This window comes from Podarcis muralis, chromosome 2 (genome assembly GCF_964188315.1).
Source record: "Podarcis muralis chromosome 2, rPodMur119.hap1.1, whole genome shotgun sequence".
In the NCBI taxonomy this organism is placed as follows: domain Eukaryota; kingdom Metazoa; phylum Chordata; class Lepidosauria; order Squamata; family Lacertidae; genus Podarcis; species Podarcis muralis.
This window is the reverse complement of record NC_135656.1, coordinates 96,215,182-96,238,885: the sequence shown is the minus strand read 5'-3', so window position 1 is coordinate 96,238,885 and position 23,704 is coordinate 96,215,182. Positions and strand designations below refer to the sequence as shown.

General features: G+C 41.2%; 1 protein-coding gene across 1 annotated transcript in view; it reads left to right on the top strand.

The window, feature by feature from the left end:
• LOC114590905 (uncharacterized) overlaps nucleotides 1–23,218 on the top strand; it is a 55,311-nt gene extending 32,093 nt beyond the window's left edge. Inside the window, exons 10-11 of the mRNA XM_077923504.1 lie at nucleotides 10,221–10,338; nucleotides 22,710–23,218. Coding sequence (XP_077779630.1) covers nucleotides 10,221–10,338; nucleotides 22,710–22,905 — 314 coding nt within the window. The 3' untranslated portion in view covers nucleotides 22,906–23,218. The remainder of the gene's footprint in view (nucleotides 1–10,220; nucleotides 10,339–22,709) is intronic.
• The last annotated feature ends 486 nt before the right edge of the window (nucleotides 23,219–23,704 follow it).

Below are 23,704 nucleotides of genomic sequence, written 5' to 3'. Positions count from 1 at the left end.
CGGACCTCCGGAACAAATTAAGTACTTAACCCGAGGTACCACTGTATATGGAAATTGAGCTCTGACTGGTCTCCAGCATCGTCCTTTGAATTGCTCAGACAATTTGATGCATCCTTAGACCAGCTCCTGGTTCCAGAAGGAGAAGAGCCGTGGTTCAGTGACAGGACATTTTGCATTCAGTAGGTACCAGGTTCGATCCCCGACATCCCCAGGCAAGGCTGGGACTATCCCCTGCCTGAAACCCAGGAGAGTCTCTGCCAATCAATGTGGACAATATTGAGCTAGATGGACCCAGTGGTCTGCCTCATCATACGGCAGCCTCCTGCCTTATTCCAGGTGTGATGTGTGCAGGCTGTGCATCAGAGCTACCTCAGCTTTAGCTCTTAGAGCCAAATTGGGCCACACTTGCCTCTGCTGATTCACACCCATGTCTGTACCCACCCTCTGCCCTGTTGCCTTGTCTATCCAGGCCCATTTGGCCTTGGAAGATGGTCTTTGTTTGTTATTGGCAATGACCTTTCCGCTCCCAGCCTTGGGCCCATGCCTGAGAGTGTACCCTAGTGTGCCAGCTGGGCTCTCTTGCCTCTGCTCTAATACCAATTGTTCTATTTGATGCTTCTTGCCAACAGGTGTCTCCCCACTTGCGCTGTTGTATCAGCCACGTCGTCAAGGAGCCAATAAACTATTGCAACATATGGAACGAAATCCCAACTGCAGACCTAATCTGGAAGGCAGTTACATGCTGGTGAACTGAGGCCCATGTAACAAAAATTGATCAATTACACAAATTAAGCGTAGCCCTTTAGGAATTTGTTTTATTGGTCTGGACATCTGTTGCAGGATTGTCCAAATCCAAAAATCAAATGGTGCCTGTGGGCTGCCAAGTTAGGCAAAAAAAAAGAAAGAGAGAGAGAGAGAAATCCAGTAGCTATAGAAGTGCAACTGAAAAGCTCGATATTAATATCATGTCCATCTGCTGAATGTTACATAAATATGCAGTCTTTTTATTTTCCTTGGGAATAACATTTATTTTTACTGTGCCCAGTTTGACATTCTATGACATTCTGTTCAGTTTATTACTTAGTAACTTTAACTGTTTCTTCAGGGGGGGAAAATGCATTTATAATGTTGCTGTTAATTTTTTTTCCAAGTGCTTTTACCAGCTGTTTCTCTTACGGTTTTTAATACCAGAGATGTCGCTCTTGCCCAAGTGGAAGGCATTCTCTGCAAACAAAAAAATAAGATTATTATTTTTTTAATAAGGGGAGGAAAATACTGGTCTCAGTTTAGGACAATAACAAGCCCTGTAGGGATTAAAGTAAAAAAATAAATAAATGCATTCCCTGTATTGTTTATTGTTCAGCGGTAATGTACAATAAACGGTGATCTCTCCAATACCTGACCCAGAACACGTGATGGAAAGCAAAGGCTGAGGTCTACAGTGCACCAGATTTGAATATGGCTTTTGTAGAAGTCCTATTTGAATTAATGGGATTGTGATAGTTAGGGCTGGTTTCCATGCCACCTTTCAGCCAAAAAGGTTCCCAAGGCAGCTCACAAAGGTTCACACACGAGAATAAAATTCAAATAGGGAAAATATACTCTTCAAAAGTTTAAGACAACAAAATGCAAACCTTTTTAATGTTTGGTTTTTTTTTTTAAAAAAAGACTGAAGTCCAAATAAATCCATGGTCCTGGCAAAGGCCAGTCCCCACAAAAATGTCAGAGAGGGCAGGAGTAAATCCTTGTGGAGCAGTTCCTCCTTGTAAGCGTCTCAGGAAGAGGGTAGGGGCAGGGCAGGTATAAAACATGACCCCTTGATGGTCTAGCACAGTCTCTTCCCTGCACCAATGTCTGCAGGAATGAAGATTGCACAGCAGCAATGCTCAATGGCCTGTGCTGCATGGTGCATGTGGCTTGCAGTTAGGTTATACCAATGGCTGAAAATGCCCTGTGAATATAGATTACAAAATGGCCATTTAACACGTTGGCGATTTGGACACCATTGGACTGGTATAAGTAAGTGTTCCCTAAGTAAGGAGGAAAAGAATCGAGGATAAGCTTTCCTTATCAAATGACTGAAGAACAGTAGGCCTGGTGATTTAGACTAGAGAGGCCAGACATAATCATGATGCTGACCGCATTACTCCAGCGTTGATATTCCTCATTCTCCTCAAAGGCTCATTCATTTCTCAGGTTACAGAGTCTGTATGTGGATTGCCCTTTTGGATTTTGGGCTAGCCATGTTAAAGGCTGCTCACAGAGGACCATTAATTAATTAAATGTCGTTCGCAGAATGTCAAATTGGGCACAGCGATGGTTCTGAGTCAGACCATTGATCCATGTAGACCAGTACAGTCTTTCCCTAATTGGCAGCAATTCACTGGATCCGTCTCAAACATAATAATACCACTGGACTTGTTTTCTCCCAGTGATCACCTGATATATAAGGTGAGCATTATGACCCCTGAATTGTTCACCTGCATAGATTTTAACCTGAGCCAGAGAAGAATTCTCAGCTGGCTCTGATGGGAGCTCTACTCCCCAACATCATCTGCAGGGCACCGTGTTGGCTACTAACTAGATTACTGAATACCTTATGGGAAGTTTGGAAAAGGGAGAGAAGGAAAAGAAACAGTCTTTGGGAGCTGATTGCTAGAGATGGGGAAGTCAATGCATCTAGAAATGAATGCATAATGAATGAGCAGCATAAGAGTGTTATTCTTTAGGATATCCTGGTGTGGAATTCAGTGGCAGGACTACAAAACCATTACATTTGGGTTATAAAGGTGCGAGAGATCGTGTAATATGTTTATTTACAAATATACAAGCAAAGCCTATTGGAAACAAACTGACTCCTGAACACAAACAGTAAGAACACTGGTTTTACATCAGATTCCTCAAGGAAGCAGTGGCACCCAGTATACTTCGGTTTTTAGCCAGAGCCTTCTAAAAAGGCTTAGCATTCTATCTCCGAGTCTCTCTAGATGAAAGGTGTGGATTTCCAAAGCCATAAGGGAGAGAGTCACTAAGGACTTGCTAGTCAAGTCAAAGGCATCTGTAAAGTAGAAGATCTCACAAACATTTTAGACTCCATTCTCTGAAAGGGGATCACGTTTAGACATTCACAATGTTTAAACATTCAGTGTCAGGCCAGCATAAATAGCTTCTCGCTCTTATTATGAGAGTAGCCTAGAAACGCTTCATGATGCGTTGAGATCCATTGACCTAAAGAGAACTGAGGCCCAAAACAGGACCTCCAACTGTGGCAAAGTCTGTCAACTATGAACATTATAATGCCAAATTTTGAAGAACTGCAGCTGGGGGGAAAAGAAAAGTAATGATTTTAGAGTTGAAAGGTATCTTGTACTGTCATCGGTTCCAACATCCTGCAGGATCAGCAATGGAGTTAGATGGTCCACAGTTAGATGGTCATCCAGCTTCTGCTTAAGTGCTCCCAGTGAAGGAGAGCCCATCATCTCCCAAGGCACTGTGTTCCCACTCTTACTTTTGGGAGAACCCACAAACATAGGAGGAACCTGCAGGATCAGGCCAGCGGCCCTTCTAATTCAGCCTCCTGTTCTCCCAGTGCCCACCCAAAAGCAGGGCCCAAGCACAAGAACACATGCTGCCATGAGCTCTGGAGGTAGAGCCTTGCCATCATAGTTAATAGACACTGATAGTCTCATCCTTCATGAATTTGTCCATCGTTGGCCATCGCTGCCTCCTCCACTCATTGGTCCTTTGGAGCAAGCGAGAGCAAGCGCACTCCATCTTCTATACTAGCTCCCCTTCAGCTATTTCAAGACAGCTATCAGGAATTCTGGGAAGGCAAAACAGATTAGGGTAATAGAGAGATGTTTTCAAACACCATTATTTTTCACGAAAGCGGCAAAGCGGCACTCCTCTGAGCTGAACAACTGACATGTTCAGAGTAATCCACTGCTGCTGAAAAATCATTTCCAGAAACAATTTCCTGATATCATTGTTGCCATAATACGACTGGATTAGAGATCCTGTTAATAATATTAAAAGGGCATTTTCAGCACTGTGATTCATTGATCTCTTTTCGACTCTGCTCTGAAATGTTTAATTTAAAAGTACGTTTCTGCCTAAATTTGCAGCACTGAAAAGATCAGCACTGGAAACGGGTTCACTGTTCGGCTGGAAAACAAACAGCAATTCAAGTTTGCAATAAATTCAAGCCTTTGGGTCCTGCTTGGGGGCAGTGGCGGAGCTTCATGCTCCGGCACCAGGGGGCGGAGAGCAGGTGGGGGGGCCTGGTCACGTCCTGGGGGCGTGGTGTGCTGCCCGCAGGGGTGTGATGTGCATCCTGGGGGTGTGGCACGCCACCTGCGGGGGCATAGTGCCCAGCATGGGTGGGGGGCAGCCACAATGGCACCCCACTGGGATCGCGCTGCCAGGGGTGGTGTGCTCCCCCCGCACTCCTCTTCCTCCGCCAGTGCTTGGGGGCATCCTATAGGGCTCTAGATGCTGAACTAGATGGGCCTTTGGCCTGATCCAGCAAGGCTTTTTTTAACTTCTTAATGTCATCTCTGCAAGAGTGGGTTCTCAGATATCAACCCTGACAAAATACTACTCAGAAATGCATGTAGTATGCCACAAGTGTTGCTATGTGGAGTGTAGAGGTCAGGATTCCATCCTTTCATTCCCTTCGTTTTCTGTTCCCTGGCTCAGCCAGTTTGAAGTCCAGGGCCGGCCCACCCATTAGGAATAGTGAGGCCAATGCCTCAAGCAGCGGAAACCCTTGAGGAGGCAACGCTGTGGGTAGGCCTTAGGATGAGGCGGAGAAGCGACACCGACATTGGTGCTGATTTCGGGCAAGATCTCGTCATCATTGCACGGGAGCTTGCAGAGTGCATGAGCTCCCGTGTGATTTGGGGAGAGATCTCACCCCGAACAGGCAAGATCGCACCTGAAACCGGCAAGGTCCCAAACTCCAGATCAGGCAACGATATGACAGCATCACGGGCTCATCCCAGGTGAGCCAAATCTGGCTTAGTTGAGCCTGGTGTTAAGTCCCTAAAAGGGGCTGTTCGTGGGCCATGGGGATACTTTCTCCTTGGTCACATGACCAGCATCAAACACGGCTTTAAAAAGGCTTGTTTTCCCTCTGCCAGGCTTAGGCAGAGCAGCAGGTGCTCCACTGCTGAACAGGGTTTGGTATATCTGGTGTATCTTTACACTGGCTTAACTTACATTGGCTTGCTTTATGCCCTTACATATGGGATTTGGTGAGCTTTGCCCACGTTGGACTGCCTCTTGCACAGAGTGCCTGCTTATGTCTGAGCCACCTGCAAACTGTCGGTTTCTTTGTTTGTTTTTGAAGTCTGACTATTTAAATATTCTTATTCTTATTCTTATGTTTTTGTTTTTACCCCCACCCATCTGACTGGGTTGCCCCAGCCACTCTGTCACATTATATGGGGAATTATATGCTAACTACGGTCAGGGGTCCCTTTACCTTTATATGCTAACTACATCTCTTATTTATTTGTTTATTAGGAAAGATTTGTAAGACACTTAATTAAAACGAAAACAACCCTCTAAATGCATAAAACCATTAGCAGTAACACATAGGTAAAATAGCATACGTTAAAATACAAGTCTAAATTATGTATTTGGGTAGGCTTCTTCAAATAAACAAGTTTTCTAGGAGGCATCTAAGACAGTTTAATACGGGTACCTGCAGAGAGTATAAAAAGTATGAAATAGTCAAACCACATGTGGTATTATATTTCTGCAGCGTTAAGGAATTAATCCTTAAGTATTTTTATAGGCATTGTTGTATATATTTACTTATGTGCTGGTTACTTTAGGAAAACCGGGGTGGTATATGTATGAAATATGTGTGTAATGTTATATTTATAATGATACACAGAATAATGCATATAATATGTTTGTATTTTTAAAGGACCCAGGGAGGAATAATTCCCTTGTAATTGAGATCAAGCTGTGAGATGAGAATTAAGAAAAGAATCCATGCAGACAATCATAACATTGAGATTTTTGGAAAGTCCCACCCCTAAATTCAATCCTCATTGGGATGTTTCAGGATGCTCCCGCCATGAGGACTTTTCCTCCCCCTAAACCTCAAGATTCCTCCAAGTCTCCTGGTACCTCCTTCTTTTATGTTCATAATGCCATTTGGGCTATATAAACGACAGTCCCAGCACAAGCATCAGAAATAGTGAGAATGACTTAATCATGGCTGTTTCCCAAAAAGTAGGCTGCCTTAGATCGGATCATATTAGCTGGCTGTCTATGAAAGTACTGACCACTCTGACAAGTTGGAGCCAGTGTGGTGTAGTGGTTAAGAGCGGTGGACTCGTAATCTGGTGAACGGGGTTCGATTCCCCACTCCTCCACATGCAGCTGCTGGGTGACCTTGGGCTAGTCACACTTCTCTGAAGTCTCTCAGCCCCACTCACCTCACAGAGTGTTTGTTGTAGGGGAGGAAGGGAAAGGAGAATGTTAGCTGCTTTGAGACTCCTTAGGGTAGTGATAAAGCGGGATATCAAATCCAAACTCTTCTTGTTGTTGTTGTTGTGGTTCTCCAGGACCCCAGGCAGAATTCTTTTGCTTTACCTGCTATCTGATCCTTTCGACTGGAGATAGGATTTGGGACCTTCTGCACGGTCCTTCTTCCCAATTTGCAGTTTCTTTCTGCAAGCTGCTCAGCTTGAAGCATACACACAATCTCACTCAACAAGGAGAGATTTCCTTTCATAGCTCCCCCCCGACTGTATCACTGATAATAATTGATGCGGTGTAAGAGCAAACCTCCCAAATTTGCAATTTCTAAAACGCTACACGAAAGGAAACTAAACCGTCCTTCGAAATTTGCACGTCTCTGAATTTTGTGGCGCGGTTTTCCAGACAAGTAATGTGTGCAAAAAGTGTGTATGTTGCTGAAAAGAACATATAGAATGCATTATATCAGGGGAGATTGCTTGTACAAATGTCAGGCAAAATTACCTACAGAAATGTGTATACTCATAGAATGCTATTGAATGAGGATTTAAAAATAAAGAAATAAGCAAAGTGATGCAGAAATGTGGAAAAGAGAATGAACTTAAGACTGAAAACATGAGAAATGGAAATTGACAAATTTGTCCATCTCTATAACAAACTTTTATGCTGTCAAGGGTGGGATGAAGTAGGAAGAAGTCCCAAAAGTTTCTCCTATAAAATGTATGGATAAGCACTGCAGGAAGCCACCTGATAGGTCTGTTCAGAATTAGAGGTCAGAGAACTGGCTGAATAAATAAATAAGTTTCTGCCTTTCTGGAAACAAAGACTCTCAGATGGGAAAGATGCAAAAGTGTTTGGCCCCTTTAAGCAAACATGCAGTGATTTATCATAAACAGGCATATTTGGAAACTTTAGCAGGTGCTACTTTTGCAAGGGCGATGGGGTTAACTACCAAAGTTGTATGTAACTTGGATCTTGAGTAGAGTAATTAATCAAGAAATTAGATTCCTCTCCTCTTCTCCAGCCCACATGGAGTGCTGCTTGCCGGTATGCCAGACCAAACAACAGCAAAAAGAGGGAAAATATTTGTAATGAAAGCTTATTGAATAAATATGTTGGGTCTGTAAAAATGATTTCTCTGTTGTAAAGCAAAGGGATTCTTTTTTAAAAATCGTTATTAATCAAGTTTTATTATGCAGTGGAAAAAGGGAGGCAACGGCTGGCTAGGATTACCAGTCTTATGTCTATTTAAGTGATTTCAAGATGTGGTATGTTTTTACATGCTTTTGTACAATTCAACAAAAACGTTCTTTTCCACCGTGTTGATTTTAAGAAACCGGCGAAAAAGCAGGCAGGCAAGCAAAATACATGAATTGGAAGGATAAATCTGCTACAGCCTTTTAAAATGTTGTTTTACTAAGTTCGTTTATTTGGTCAAATTCTCCTGACTTTGTTATAGGACTGCTCCCAATTAAATGAAAACCACTCTGACATGCAGTAATAATTTAACTCTTGATTTGTGGGGCTTTTTTTTGTTTTCCTTTTATTTGTATTTTCTTATTCTTTCTAGAAATAAAAAATCCTAAATCTTACCACACTTCCAACCATTTAAGCATATTATTATTACTGTAATTAAAAAAAGAAAAACTGAAAAAAGAAAATTTGCAAGAGTGTTTCGTGGCCTGATATGGAACTTCTGGGGAATGTAGTGATGCAAGGATCTGGTTGAGCACTATTGGAGATTATGGTTAAACTCCACAGACTTGTGATCTGTGGCAGAATTGCACCCACCCCAATAATTATCGAAAGAACAATTAAACAAAAATATGTCTTATACTTGTCACCATTCTGAAACCGATTTAATTGTTTTAGCTGAGTTGCAATGATATGTTGCTCACCTGTGTATTATTCAAAACACTGCTGTTTTAAGCCACTGTTCTTAATGATTTTTATGACAGTTTTATTTAAGTTGCCTTGCAAGGGCTTGGCCCTAAAAGTCAGCATGGAAATACTGAAGCAAATGAATGAACGCCAGAATAAAATTGAGGGGAAGGGAATAAAAATAGCCCAGATGAGGAATAGATTACTAAAAAGGGTATTTCTGGGTGGGATGACGGTCTTCACTTTGAAAAGTTCTGTATGTGCATTACAAAAAAATGGGTCTAAAATACATCCTTGTCAACAAATTCATGTTAATTATGAAATTGACCTATAATATGGTCCTATTTCCCTCTCAGGGAAAATTATTATTATTATTATTATTATTATTATTATTATTATTATTATTATATAATAACAATAATAAATTATTTATATCCTGCCCTTCCCAGCCGAACCCGGGCTCAGAGCTATGTTACATAAAAGTAACATAGTTTACATAAAATCTCAATCAATTAATTGAAATGCATTCTAAAATCAATTCATTCTAAAATCAATTCACAGGCACTTTTCATAGATACTGCCTGGTGGGGCCTAAACTCTGTTTTAAAATGTCACGAGAATGGTTTGGTTGCTAAAAATAAGCTGTCTTTTTGCAGGTATATCAGCTTAAGGAAAGGGGCAAGGGGGAGGAGAATATACCAAAGTCGCTTGTAAGCGTGAACGTTATAATTAACAAAGCTGATCATTTTAGTTTCTGACTGACATGTGACATGTGTGCATTCCCCCCCCCCCCATCCAAAGCATCCAACCAGTCAAGTTGCTTTGAGAGATTGGCGTTTCCGGGACAGAAGTGTACCAATATCTGCATAAATGTCTAATCTTCTATAACAGGGGTCCGCAAAGCTTTTCAGCAGGGGGCTGGTCCACTGTCCCTCAGACCATGTGGTGGGCCGGACTATATTTTGAAGGAAAAGAAATAATGATCGAATTCCTATGCCCCAAAAATAACCCAGAGATGCATTTTAAATAAAAGGGCACATTCTACTCCCGGACCCTCCACAGGCTGGATTGAGAAGGCGATGGGGCCGGATCCAGACCCCGGGCTTTGGTTTGCCTACCCATGCTCTATAACTTTATGCTTGTTTGCCTTTTTATAGTTTGAGTTTTAATTTTAATAAGCATCTGCAGGTATAATAAGTTTTAGGCTGGCATATGATACACACACTTACATGGGAATAATAAGTCTTACTGTGGCAGTTTCTTTTAAATAGCATATAGGTTTGCTATACAGTGGTACCTTGCAAGACGAATGCCTCGCAAGACGGAAAACTCGCAAGACGAAAGGGTTTTTGGTTTTTTGAGTTGCTTCGCAAGACGATTTTCCCTATGGGCTTGCTTCGCAAGACGGAAACGTCTTGCAAGTTTGTTTCCTTTTTCTTAAAACCGTTAATACAGTTGTGACTTGACTTCGAGGAGCAACTCATAGCACGCGGAGTGGTAGCCTTTTTTGAAGACTTTGGTGATTTTTGAAGCTTTTCCAAAACTTTTCTGAAACCGTGCTTCGCAAGACGAAAAAATCGCAAGACAAAAAAACTCGCAGAACGAATTAATTTCGTCTTGCGAGGCACCACTGTATGTAACACTAAAATGTAGATACTTATGGGGGTCTGTTTGCAGTTGTTCCGTTTTCCATATGTTGATCCAAAAGTCAGGATAATACAATGGAAAGGTATGCCTGCCTGTTTGCCAAACCTCTTCAAATAACTGTTTCAGTTTTTATTTACTCTTTCTCTGTCGGGAAGTAATAATTAAATTTCTATCTCTCTCCCTTCCCAACCACCCAGTTCCTCACCCACAGAAGCAATTAGCTTACAATGCTTCGAAAGCCGGGGTTGTAAAGTTAACTCAGACGTTGGGGACGGAGTGGATTGATAGAGGAGTGAGAGTGAACTGCATTTCTCCGTAAGTAACATGTAGGGGGTTTTTTGGGGGGGCGGGCGGAGGAAATAAGGCATGAATGTAATGAAGTTCTCAAGTTAAGAAAATGTAAGAAAGCAAAGTTGTTAGCTAGCAAAACTTCAATTCCTTAAATAAGGGGGCAGGAATACTCTCAAGCATAAAACAAATGCCAAGTGTGTAGCAAAAAGTCGTCTCTATTGCTGTATATGTTCTGGGATTTTTGAAAAGATTATGCCATTTGATAACAGATTTTCTAATTTTGTGAAGGGTGGTTTTTAACATTTCTTTCCCAGGTGAAATATTTCCTTGCTACTGTCCAAGTCGTCTGTGGTAAAAGAAAAGGCATTTGACACGTAACAGACAATATTTTTCCCCCTTCCAGTCCGCCCCTCATCCTTCTTTTTACCTCAGACAAATATACAGGCACTTTAAAAGGCACGTCATTATACTACTATCACTGAAATTCCATTCGGCGGTAGCAATTACAAGTCACCTTGGTATATTTTTTATTTTTTATGAAATATATTCATTATCAATTGCATTTTACCTAATTTTTGAAGGCTTAAAGGTGGGAATTTCTGAAAAGGAAATATACAAGACTTGTGTGCATGTGTGTGTGTGTGTGTGTGCGCACACATTTCTTTTCCACACTGGGTACCTGAGCTGTGTGTGTCGCACTACGTGCCCTGGGCTCCCCCTAAGCTCCCCCTATCGCCCTCCAGTATGTTGGAGGACATTGCCGTGTCATCAGTGTAAAGTAAAATTCAACTGTGACTCTGGTGGGCTTCTAGATATTTTTGGAGTGGGAGGGGCACCATCTTCTCCTTTGCCTGAGGCAGGAAAAAAGCCTTGGACTGACCCCCCAGGGCAGCATCCACTGTCCGCCTTTTATTCTCCCAACATCCCCGTCAGCTAGATTAGGCTGAGAGACTGTGGCTGGATCTACACATGGGGGGGGGGGGAGCCCTGCTATAAATAAGTAAGAAATTAAATGGTTATAACCAGTGCTCCCCCCCCCCCAAAAAAAAAATGTTTAGGGGTACTCTCATTTTGACTCAAGAAAACCACCATTTTATAGTTCGAATCGGGGAAAATAAATACAGTAAATGGACAAAAGTACAAAGATTCACAAAATGTTTAGGGGTATGTGTACCCCTGCGCCCCCCCAGGAAAAAAAGCACTGGTTATGACGAAAGGGGGGGGGGGATTCTATGGAAAATCACATAGGCAAAGTTTTGGGCTCTACAGTGCCATCTGGTGTCGCATGTTTATAATGCGGTTATAGCGTTGTACCATGAGTAATGTAGCTGACTCCACAGGACTGGCTGAAAGTTATCCAGCCAGCTTTGCAGCTGAGTTGGGATTTGAACTTGGGTCTTTTCTAGTCTAAGGCCAAGGCACTGATCATTACACTGCACACTAATGGACTCCCTGGGCTCCAAAGAGAGCAACTGCACCCAAACAATGCTCCTGGCCACACACATCTCTTTGCTTCACCAACTTCAAATTGGCAACCACCTTACTTTCTTACGCAGACACACACATTGCAGAAGGCTTGTCTCAGACCCCAGCACAGTAGTTGAAATAGCCATTCGGTAAAGCTTCATCCATGGATATTGAGAGGTATTAGTATTATCTTGCAAGTCCCTCACTGCCCCTGAAGTGACGTTTAGACAAATCATGGCTACTTAGACTTACACAACACTGGTATTGCCTTGAATCTAGAACATGTAGAAGTAAAAATAGATGCTAGTTGATTCTGATGAATAACAACCATTGCTACTGAATTTGGGCAAAAAGCAATAATAATAAGAATACGTTACAGTTATGTTAATAATAAAAAAGAATAAGCAAATGTATAGAATCATAGAATCATAGAGTTGGAAGAGACCACAAGGGCCATCGAGTCCAACCCCCTGCCAAGCAGGAAACACCATCAGAGCACTCCTGACATATGGTTGTCAAGCCTCTGCTTAAAGACCTCCAAAGACGGAGACTCCACCACACTCCTTGGCAGCAAATTCCACTGTCGAACAGCTCTTACTGTCAGGAAGTTCTTCCTAATGTTTAGGTGGAATCTTCTTCCTTGTAGTTTGGATCCATTGCTCCGTGTCCGCTTCTCTGGAGCAGCAGAAAACAACCTTTCTCCCTCCTCTATGTGACATCCTTTTATATATTTGAACATGGCTATCATATCACCCCTTAACCTCCTCTTCTCCAGGCTAAACATGCCCAGCTCCCTTAGCCGTTCCTCATAAGGCATCGTTTCCAAGCCTTTGACCATTTTGGTTGCCCTCCTCTGGACACGTTCCAGTTTGTCAGTGTCCTTCTTGAACACTTGAACTGTGGTGCCCAGAACTGGACACAGTACTCCAGGTGAGGTCTGACCAGAGCAGAATACAGTGGCACTATTACTTCCCTTGATCTAGATGCTATACTCCTATTGATGCAGCCCAGAATTGCATTGGCTTTTTTAGCTGCCGCGTCACACTGTTGGCTCATGTCAAGTTTGTGATCAACCAAGACTCCTAGATCCTTTTCACATGTACTGCTCTCAAGCCAGGTGTCCCCCATCTTGTATTTGTGCCTCTCATTTTTTTTGCCGAAGTGCAATACTTTACATTTCTCCCTGTTAAAGTTCATCTTGTTTGTTTTGGCCCAGTTCTCTAATCTGTCAAGGTCGTTTTGAAGTGTGATCCTGTCCTCTGGGGTGTTAGCCACCCCTCCCAGTTTGGTGTCATCTGCAAATTTGATCAGGATGCCCTTGAGTCCATCATCCAAGTCATTGATAAAGATGTTGAATAAGACCGGGCCCAAGACAGAACCCTGTGGCACCCCACTAGTCACTCTTCTCCAGGATGAAGAGGAACCATTGATGAGCACCCTTTGGGTTCAGTCAATCAGCCAGTTACAAATCCACTGAGTGGTAGCATAGTCAAGACCACATTTTACCAGCTTCTTTACAAGAATATCATGGGGCACCTTGTCAAATGCCTTGCTGAAATCAAGGTAGGCTACATCCACTGCGTTCCCTTCATCTGCCAGGCTTGTAATTCTGCCAAAATTCTGTATAGACTAGCACCATTAAGGCCCCACAGACACACAGTCCCATCAGACACAACAGGATGAAAATATGCAACCTAAACTTTTCATCCTATTCAGTGAGGAAAGATGTACTTCTTTTTAAAGGGAAGTGGGCTCTTGACTGTGAAATGTGAGCAGTGGATCTTCAGAGTGTCAGCTATATATATATATATATATATATATATATATATATATATATATATAATTATTATTATTATTATTATTATTATTATTATTATTATTATTATTATTATTATTTATACCCTGCCCATCTGGCTGGGTTTTTCCAGCCACTCTGGGCAGCTCCCAACAGAGAACTAAAAACAGAATGAAGCTTCAGACATTAAAAACTTCCCTAAACAGGGCTGCCTTCAAATGTCTTCTAAAAGTCAGATAGTTGTCTATTTCCTTGACATCTGATGGTAGGGTGTTCCACAGGGCGGGCGCCACTACCGAGAAGGATCTCTGCCTGGTACTACTTCAAAACAAGGCCTGATTATTTTTTATTGATTTGCCTGCATAGTTTTGGGCCACTTACCCCACTCAGAGGCCTTCACAGCATCTAATACAGTGTATCAGAAACATAATAAACTATAAGATCAAACAATGTAGCCAATATGAATACAAATAATAGCACAAGGAGCTACAGAACAACCCCATACTTCAAAATATAGCGGTGAGACAGAAAGAATATCTTTTTTTAAAACAAAATTATTTTATTTTCATTTTGTTCCAGAATATTTATTGAATTTTATAACAATTAATGATACAAATCTCATTCATCATGTTATTTACAATTATTCTCCCTCTCATCTTCTGGACTTCCCTCAACTCCCCCTCTGCTGAGTTATTTAGTTTTATTTATCGTATCCTGCTTTTCCTACACAAAAATAAAATCCCTTATCATTTCTCTAAAATATCTGTTACTCAAATAAAGTTGTGAAAGTTTATTCAAATCCTTCCAGTGAATCCAGTCCATTCTGTTGTTTCTGCAAATAAACTGTAAATGGTTGCCAGACTCTTTTGAAGTCCTTTTTTGTCCTCTCGTAGTTTGTCTGTTAGCTTAGCCAATTCTTCATAGTTCATCAGCTTTTCTTGCCATTGTTCCTTTGACGGTATTCCTTCCGTCTTCCAATATTGTGCAATCAAGATTTTTGCCGCTGTTGTAGCATACATAAATAATGTCCATTTTTCTTTTGGTAGCTCTTGATTTGAGATACCTAACAAAAAGGCTTCAGGGTGTTTGACAAAATTCATTTTAAACATTTTTTTTCAATTCATAGTATATCATTTCCCAATATTTTTTAATACATTTGCATTCCCACCACATTTGTCTATCTGTTAGAAACCCCGCTTGGTCTCTATGAATATATTTCAAATTAACAAACAACTATCAAGCAAATAAATATTACCCCCCCCCATAAATTCCCATAGACTTCCCCGCTCCCCTTTGTGGGTCCTTATGTTAATTTTTTCTCCTGCATCTTTTCTGTTAATCCAATTGTATTAAATCTCCATTACAACCAAAGTCTAACATTTAACTACAAGCATCATTCCAATCCTACTAATAATTTTAATAGCTTGCAGTGATTTTAAAGGTAAATTATATAGTTTCCCCATTCCTTCTTAAAATGTTGGTCTTCCTGATTCCTAATTTTTCCGGCCAGTTTTGCCATTTATGCATAATCCCATCTGCTTAATCTGCCATTCTTCTCTGGTAGGCACTGTGTCTTCTTTCCATCTCTGTGCTAATATTATCCGGATACTAGCAGACAGAAAGAATATCAACTAGGACCAAACATTTGCAAATTCGGGAATTTTCCTATAGGTCAACATGGCCACCTTTATGTGACTTGGAAAAAAACAACAACTGAAGTTAGGTGTTCAACAGCAGAATCCTAAACTAGAGAAGGAGGGTTTTACTTCTGAGGAAACCTTCTCTACAAAGGCTCGGTGAAGCCATCCAGTTTGGCTTCTGACAATTTCTTTTTGGCTTAGCACACCACTTAAAATTAATGTCCACTTTTGCTGATATGAAGACCATCCAGTTTTTCTTGAGTCATGTTTTCCACCTATCTAGGAACCTGCATGTTCCACCTCAGGATGTAGGTGGACTTAGGTGGCAGGGATACCCCATGTACTTGATTTCTCATCAGTGGAGTCTCTGACGCTCATCAGAAGAGGGGGCAAGGCATTATGGAGGCCGGTGCTGTGCAAGCACACTGGAGGAGCTGAACTACACTCGCACCAGTGCACCCATACACCCCAAGCACCACCATTCCCTCCCAGTAAGCCACAGCGACTCCTCTGTGGGAAAGCTAGTATTGCAGCTCTGCCCCACCAGGTGAACCCCTTATGCCAGCAGAGCCTAGGTGTAACCTGATAAGCACAAAGGTCCAAAAGAACCTCATGGAACGTCTGTGATCTCCTGTTGTTTCCCCACCACCACCACCCCAAGTGCTCTGTTTGCCATCTAGCCTGATTAAGAGACCTGTCAAACTCAAAAGCTCCCATGGACTGCAAGAAGATCAAACCTATCCATTCTTAAGGAAATCAGCCCTGAGCGCTCACTGGAAGGACAGATCGTGAAGCTGAGGCTCCAATACTTTGGCCACCTCATGAGAAGAGAAGACTCCCTGGAAAAGACCCTGATGTTGGGAAAGATGGAGGGCACAAGGAGAAGGGGACGACAGAGGACGAGATGGTTGGACAGTGTTCTCGAAGCTACCAGCATGAGTTTGACCGAACTGTGGGAGGCAGTGGAAGCCAGGAGTGCCTGGCGTGCTCTGGTCCATAGGATCACAAAGAGTTGGACACGACTAAACAACAACAACAAGCACTTTGAAGTGATTAGCTCTTTTACCTTGGCTGTAATAGCTATATTGGCAGAAGCTTTGACATGTTTCACAGTTTTGTATTATCTAAGTGAATACATGAGCCCCGCATGCACTATTCCCTATGTGTTACATTTTTTTAAAGCTCTACAGGGTTTTAGCAAGAAGTATACAGGCTCCAGCTGCACAAGGAAATGCATTTCTGAAATATATTTTTTACAAGAGAATCCATATTTATAGCTGTGTCGGTGCCTAAGGCTTCCTTTAGTAATATCTAATTGCCAGAATTATTGCAGTATGAAAGTGCTAATGCATATATCTTAACTAATGCATATCTGCTTGTGCATTTATGTTTTGTTTCCAGTTATGCATAAAACAACAGAAATGTCCTAATATACGGCACACAATTAGTGGTAGATATAGTGCAGGGATGAGGGAAGACTGGACAGGCTGATAAAGAGGAAATCATGGGGTCACTTTTACAACAATAGGGCCTCCCAAACTAAACGACCAGGGTGATGAGGAGGAGGATTAATCACTTATACCCCACCCATCTGACTGGGTTGCCCCAGCCACTCTGGGCAGCTTCCAACATAAACAAAAGCACATCAAAACATTAAAAACTTCCTGATACAGGGCTGCTTCAGATGGGTCAGTTGTGTAGTTGCTGATCAGTTTGACATTGGATGGGAAGGCGTTCCACAGGGAGGGTGCCACTACTGAGAAGGCCCTTTGCCTGGTTCCCTGTAGCCTCACTTCTTGCAATGAGAGTACCGCCAGAAGGCCCTTGGAGCTGGACCTCGGTGTCCGAGCTTAAAAATGAGGGTGGAAACATTCCTTCAGTTATACAGGGCCAAAGCCATTTAGGACTTTAAAGGTCAGCACCAACACTTTGAATTTGGGTTTCCTAGGATCCCCAGAAGGATGGGTGAATGTGGTGTAAAGAGGATATTGTGCGGTTTTTGTTTGGGCTAGGCAGTTAGCTTCAGAACCCAGAAAATTTGAGCCAGGGGCTCTCCAGATGTTGGTTTGGACTCCAACTCCCATCAGCACGGCAAGTGGTCAGGTAAGATGGCCGTGGTAGTCCAACAACATCTGGAGGGATACAGGTCTCCCATTCCTGGTCTGAGAGAAATCTGGGTTTGGGAGTTGGAAGGAGATTGGTTTGTGGGCATGAATAACTTTGTAGAAGGAATGCATGTTATGGAGGCTGCCCACTCAATCAGACTTCCAGGAAGCCAACTGCATTTCCTCACTATGGTTCTGTGATCAAACCAGCTTCTGTGCTCTTGTATTCTGACCACTGACTGTGGTCTCCATCGTTGGTAACATCTGCTGCTTTTTTCTCACCATAGTTAGCCCATGATCATGTCCAAATGGAATTCATTCAATCACACCATAATGTTCAGTGCCCCTACAGCTCTCTCTTTTTATTACACTTTTTCTTTCATTTCAAGATTCAAACTTACATTTTATCACTCAGCAGTTATAATTCTTGTTCCAAAATACTCACCCATCCTCAATTTGTATAATCACAATTATTTACGATTGCATCTTAAAAATCCATCCTATCCAGTTTCTTCCTCTTTAACAGGTATCTTAGTATATTCTATTTTTTTCTTAAACTTCAAACCCTGCTGTGGACTTCACATATGAAAAATTATTTTTTAAATATAGAAAAAGTTTATAGCCCTCCTTGAAAGATTCTAAATGTGTCTCTTATCAGAGCTGTCAGTTTTGCCATCTCTGCATATTCCATGATTTTTATCAGCCATTCTTCCTTTGAGGGTATTCTTTCCTCCTTCCACTTCCGTGCATAAAGATCCCTTGCTGCTGTGGTTAGGTACATACATAAATAAATACAGCTGAAGCTTCCTTTGGAAGCGCACCTTCGGTTCTTGTGTTAACATGTGAATGGCAAGGCCAACTGAGAACAGCTGGATTGCGAATGATTATTCTAGCAATCCAAACGCTGCTCTCCAATCTGGATCAACAAAATCTGCAAGAGATCTGGAATGCTAAAGTTTTCAGGGTAGGATGAAGAATCTTCACACTGACGGGGGGCGGGCAATACATTTTTGTGCCTACAATGGAACCTCTGCTCCCAAACAAACGAAAACCAGAAGTAATTGTTCCGGTTTTTGAATGTTCTTTGGAAGCCGAATGCCTGGCTTCTGATTGGCTACAAAAAGCTGCTGCAGCCAATCAGAAGCTGTGCCATGGTTCCTGAACTGTTTCGGGAATCAAACAGACTCCCGGAATGGATTAAGTTCGGGAACCAAGGTTCCACTGTATATGGAACTGGCATAAAAGGACACCAGAGGGAAGAACCAAGCAAAGCCCTATCACTTAAAGGCATCCCAATTAACCAGCATTACCATCCCCATTAAGCAACAGCAGTTGCTCTTAAATATCTCTGGGCTTTTATGTAGTTTCTTGGGAGATGTCCCAATTAAGTGGGTTTTACTGATTAAACACTTCCTGAGTAATTGAAGTGTACTTAAATCATTCAAATTAATAACTCATCTGAAAGAAATCAACTTATACACAGATGGAAACCCCTTTCTCCAAAACACACAAATGCACACACTTTGGGAGAAGAACTCTTGCAAGCATTCTAAGGGAGCAGCTGATAAACAGGGCATTCAAAGACCAACATATCCACTGGCATAAAGTGAGGGATCGTTTGGGGGCTACTTGAATCTTAAATCAACCCGCCGTCAGCAGCGAAATGTCAGTTCTGCATCTCCCATGAAGGGAACCTAGATAGTGTGATAAGCCATTGTTATGCAACAGCATTGCATTCCAGATGAGGCAGAGAATTAACGCCTTGGCACTTGTCACCGCTCAGAATGGTTAAGAGCCAACGCACATTTGCCTAAAAGGGTTTTTCCATCTCCAGCATTAAATTGCCCATCTTGGCACCGAGCCTCTCCCAGAAGATGTGCAGTATACTGGGGCATATCTAATATTTGTATAAGAACCCAAAAGCTTGCTTACAAGCCACTATGTTGTTGTTGTTATTATTTTTCTCGTTTCCTTATTTTTCCAAACCAGAACCGTCCTAAATTATGCTGTCTTTAGAATAAAACGTTCAATTTCCTCCCACCGCCAGCATAATTAAACAAAAGGCCTAAGTTCTACTATGTGGTACCGTGCTCTATAATTTATGAATATCGTAATTAACTTCAGAAATTTCAGTTTTGCTGGGTTTTATTTGCCCGGAGGCATTGGCTGCAGCGCTATCCACAGGACTTCTATATGCTCAGGAGGGTTTCCGAGGCCTTCCTTTAAGAAAGCTGGTTGTTGTCCTGCTATTAAGGACGAAATTGAATTTTGTGTTTATTTTACTAAGAAATCCACATATTTTAATCCGCATATTTTGAACCAATGTGTGAACCAAACACAGCTATCCTTCAAAAAGCACACTTGTCTGAATTTTGTGAGGCAGTTTGACAACCAAACAATAAATATAGATATTCCATTCTATTCTAAAAATGGATATAGCAGTGAAAACAACGCATTAAAAGGCAGTATAATAAGAAGAACTGCTTGCAAAAATGTGTACGTTTTTCAAAACTGCATACAAAAAAACGTGTTTATTGGGAATAATTCACACTAAAATGCTGATGAACGTTCATGAGGATTTTTTTTTAAAAAAACAGAACCTTGTGGAAATGTGGAGAACTGAATTTAAGATTGGAAAAGGAGAAATTTAGAGGACTATAATGGATAGGTTTGACGATCCTTTTAGCCTGTTAAATGGAGAGAGGTGGAAAGGTTCATTCAAGCAGTCCTACTTCATCCTATTTTGTTCCCTAGTGGAGAATTGCAAAGATCTTACTGCAGAGACCTCCCACTCAGTATTGGTTGTTGTGGGGAGAAGGTAAGCTTGCTCTCCCTTCTCCCCACTATACACCCTGCTGGGTAGACAGACTTGTCAGAGATGACTGTGCCTCTCCCCCCAGCAAGGGTGCCATTGGACTTTCAGGCAGACTTTCAGGGCCATACTCAGCAGAATTAATAGGAGCTCTTCCCCTTGATTCCAGAGTCTAAAATTACCAAACTGCATCACTGCACACATATACACCCCACCAAATATCTCTGTGTGGTTATTCCTTATTTGAATAAACCCATTCATTTATTTTATTTTTTAAAAAAACCTTTTGTATGGTGAAAAGGTAAAGAAACTGAGTAATCTATCTATTTGTTACGCAATTGGTTATTGAATATATCTCCACATAGAAAGAGATGTTGCTTGGATCTGGTTTAAATGATCGAAGCCAGACTGTTTATCTAGTTTCTAATGAATAGAAAATAAAATGATGTAGCACGAAGCTTAAGGCCACACCCTGCTAACATTTGCAAATAAAACTGGCACTGAATTGTAATCAGAGATTCACAGGAAATGCTTGAAAAAATGGGATTGGTGCCCCCCCCCCCCCGTCTCCAAATGTCTACTAAAAGTAAAATAAAATAAAATGGCTGGCCTTCTTTGGATCATCCATCACTACCCCTAGACCACCTAGCACATTCTGATAATTATTATTGTTCTTATTCTCATTATTATCAGTGTGATTCAAGCCTAGTATTGTTTCATATTTTGTGTGTGTGTGCATGTGTCTAATATATATGGGGGGAAATGTTGTTGAGTAACAGTAAATGATAAGCCTGTTGATATTCTTTTGCAACTGAAAAATCAAATTGTTTTCGTAGAAAACATGTGCTCGAGTCAAGGGGTTGAGAAGACTGGGATAGGGAACTACTTAGGGAAAATAATATTGTGATTATAATATTACTTTGGAATGCAGGATAGTGTCAGAGGTCAACTGTGTTGCCCTTGTGTGGTATTATTTCTGAATAGCTATCCTGTTTATTGTCAGTTTCAGACTGAAAAGAAAGTCGGGTTGTGGAAGAGTGCCCCGGTTAAGCAAAAAAATTAAAACATGTATATGAGAAAGAGAGCAAAATCTGAACCACATCCATTAAACAATATTGTAGGAGTTTCTTTTAAAACAAAAGTACAAGGCGGGGGTTTCTCGTTCCCAGAATTCAGTGTTTCTAAACCCTGTTTCTTTGGAAGCATAAATTGGGATGAGGATGAAGTTTGAGAACAAAACGGCATTTCGAGACTTTGTTCATTTCATATTTATCACTAGCTTGTTTGCTAATTTTCATTTGCAAGAGGCAATTCTTCCAGCTAACTGGCTGCCTCAATGGGCCACTGATTTCTTTGAAGTGACAGTCTGTAAATATGCATAAAAAAGAGATGCAATTAGCGCGTGTGTGGTTCAGTGCAGTCTGATTTCATTGGCAAGTTTACCCACAGTGTTGATAAGCTACATTATCTAGAAAATTGGCCGCTGAAAAACAGCACCTCTGATTGCCAGCAAAGGTTCCAGATAACAGGGTGCTGAAGAGAAATATAATTGAGGTTGAATATGTTAACCAAGGTGTCACATGTTCCTTAGAAGCACTAATTTATCAGCATGTTGGAATTTTTATTAACATTTGGAATGCATTTCTACCACACTAATGAAGTGGAATTGGCAGCTCAGGTTTTAGTTATTGTCATTTCTGAGAAGTTAAATGTAATTTCTTGTTAGGCCCAGTTATGTAAATATATTTATACAGGGACTGGGGGGGGGGGAGAATTATAACATTTCTCAAAATACAAATATGTTGCTAAGGAGGAGGGTGACAAATCAGTTATTGTTAAAGCCCTAAACACCCACCAAATGTTTATGGAGTGCTGTGGATTCTTTGGCTCTCATTCATATATATTTTTTGGGATATATATATATATATATATATATATATATATATATGCAAACATTTCCTGATAAATTCTCTGTCATATTGCGGAGAAGGTGTCTAAGCTGGAAGATATTAGGAGCCAGTTCCTTCAAGCTTTTTACTAACTGATATTTTCTTTTCGGGAACAGTCCTAGTGAAGGTGAACTTTTATTCTAAAATTAGAAAAGAAAGAAATAATGGTTATGCCTTCCTCTTGAAATGATAGCACGTGAACCGCCTGCATTCGCTGAACATATTGTAGACCCCCTTTTGCAGTGTCTCCTAATGAATAGAATAATTGCTATGTCCAGTTCCAAAAAATCTATTTGTAGGTAAACGCTCGCAAGTCACTTTCAATTTAGATGATGTGATTGTTTGTGAGGCAAATCTTTCAATTGGGACGTTATGCTAAATAATGTATCGCTAATGTGGAAATAAATGAAGGAGACAATGATGATACATAAAAACTATATTAGAAAGACATTTAACGGGAATCATGTTTGAAGTTTCTGGTGGCTTTTAGCCAGGGAGGTTTGGAATCTTTCTCATCCTTCGTTTGAAAAGTACCCCCAGGGCTATTTTTGTATTGTTGCCATTTTGTGCTGCAAAAGAAAGAAAGAAGCCATAACAAGCCGGTTTGTGTCTTATATGTTTATACAGGGGAATTGTCGAAACACCTCTCATCCATTCTGAGGAGCTGAAACCTCTTGTGCAGTGCTGGCTCACGGACATCCCAGCCGGAAGGCTGGCTCGAGTGACAGACTTGCAAGCTGCCGTCGTATACTTGGCATCTGAAGCTTCAGATTATATGACTGGCCACAACTTAGTCATTGAAGGAGGGCAAAGCTTATGGTAGAAAAGGAATGGAAACGCTCTTTCAATGCATACAGAGGAATGACAGGCACACAGGAAAGACTCCCCTGATCACATTGCAGTTCTGCACGAGTTACGAGTGTTCAGCTTCTCTCTTGACATTGTCCATTAATTCCTTCCTCCAAAAAAATAGAGCTTTTAATTTCCAAACTGCTATTTTAGACCCAATCTACAGCAGCTCTTGTCTTAACAAAAGTCAGCATGTAGAGGTTTGCTTATTTAAAAAAAATAATCTGCCCTAGACTGAATGCTATACTAGTACACACACACACACACACACACACACACACACACACACACACACACACTGATTTTCCCTCTATCGACACATTCAGTTCAGTAGAGTAAACAGATTGCCACTATGCAAATAATTTTGTACTGAAAAAAATAAAAATAAAGTAGGATCCTATATTTTAGCCAACAGAGAAGACATCCTGTTGCCAGCTTGAATGTTGTGTTTGAATCTTTGCTAAATTACTGCTTCAATTAATCAAGAAAATTTGTTGATACTTCTACTGCAGCTGTAATGTCAAATATAGGGGGGGGATTGCACAGGGGGTGGGAAGAGAAATGCTTGAAATGCTAAGTTATTCTTGCAGCAGGATTTTGTCTTGAGAAAGTAAACTGAGGATTGACAGTCAATGTTTGTCGGTTTGTGTTGTAGCCCCCCCCCCCCAGCTTTAAATGGAAATGATTCCAGCAATTGCTCTAAAAGGTGTTGGGATTGCATTCTGCATTGCAAAATTAAAATCACTTTATCTAATTCATTTTTGATATTGTCG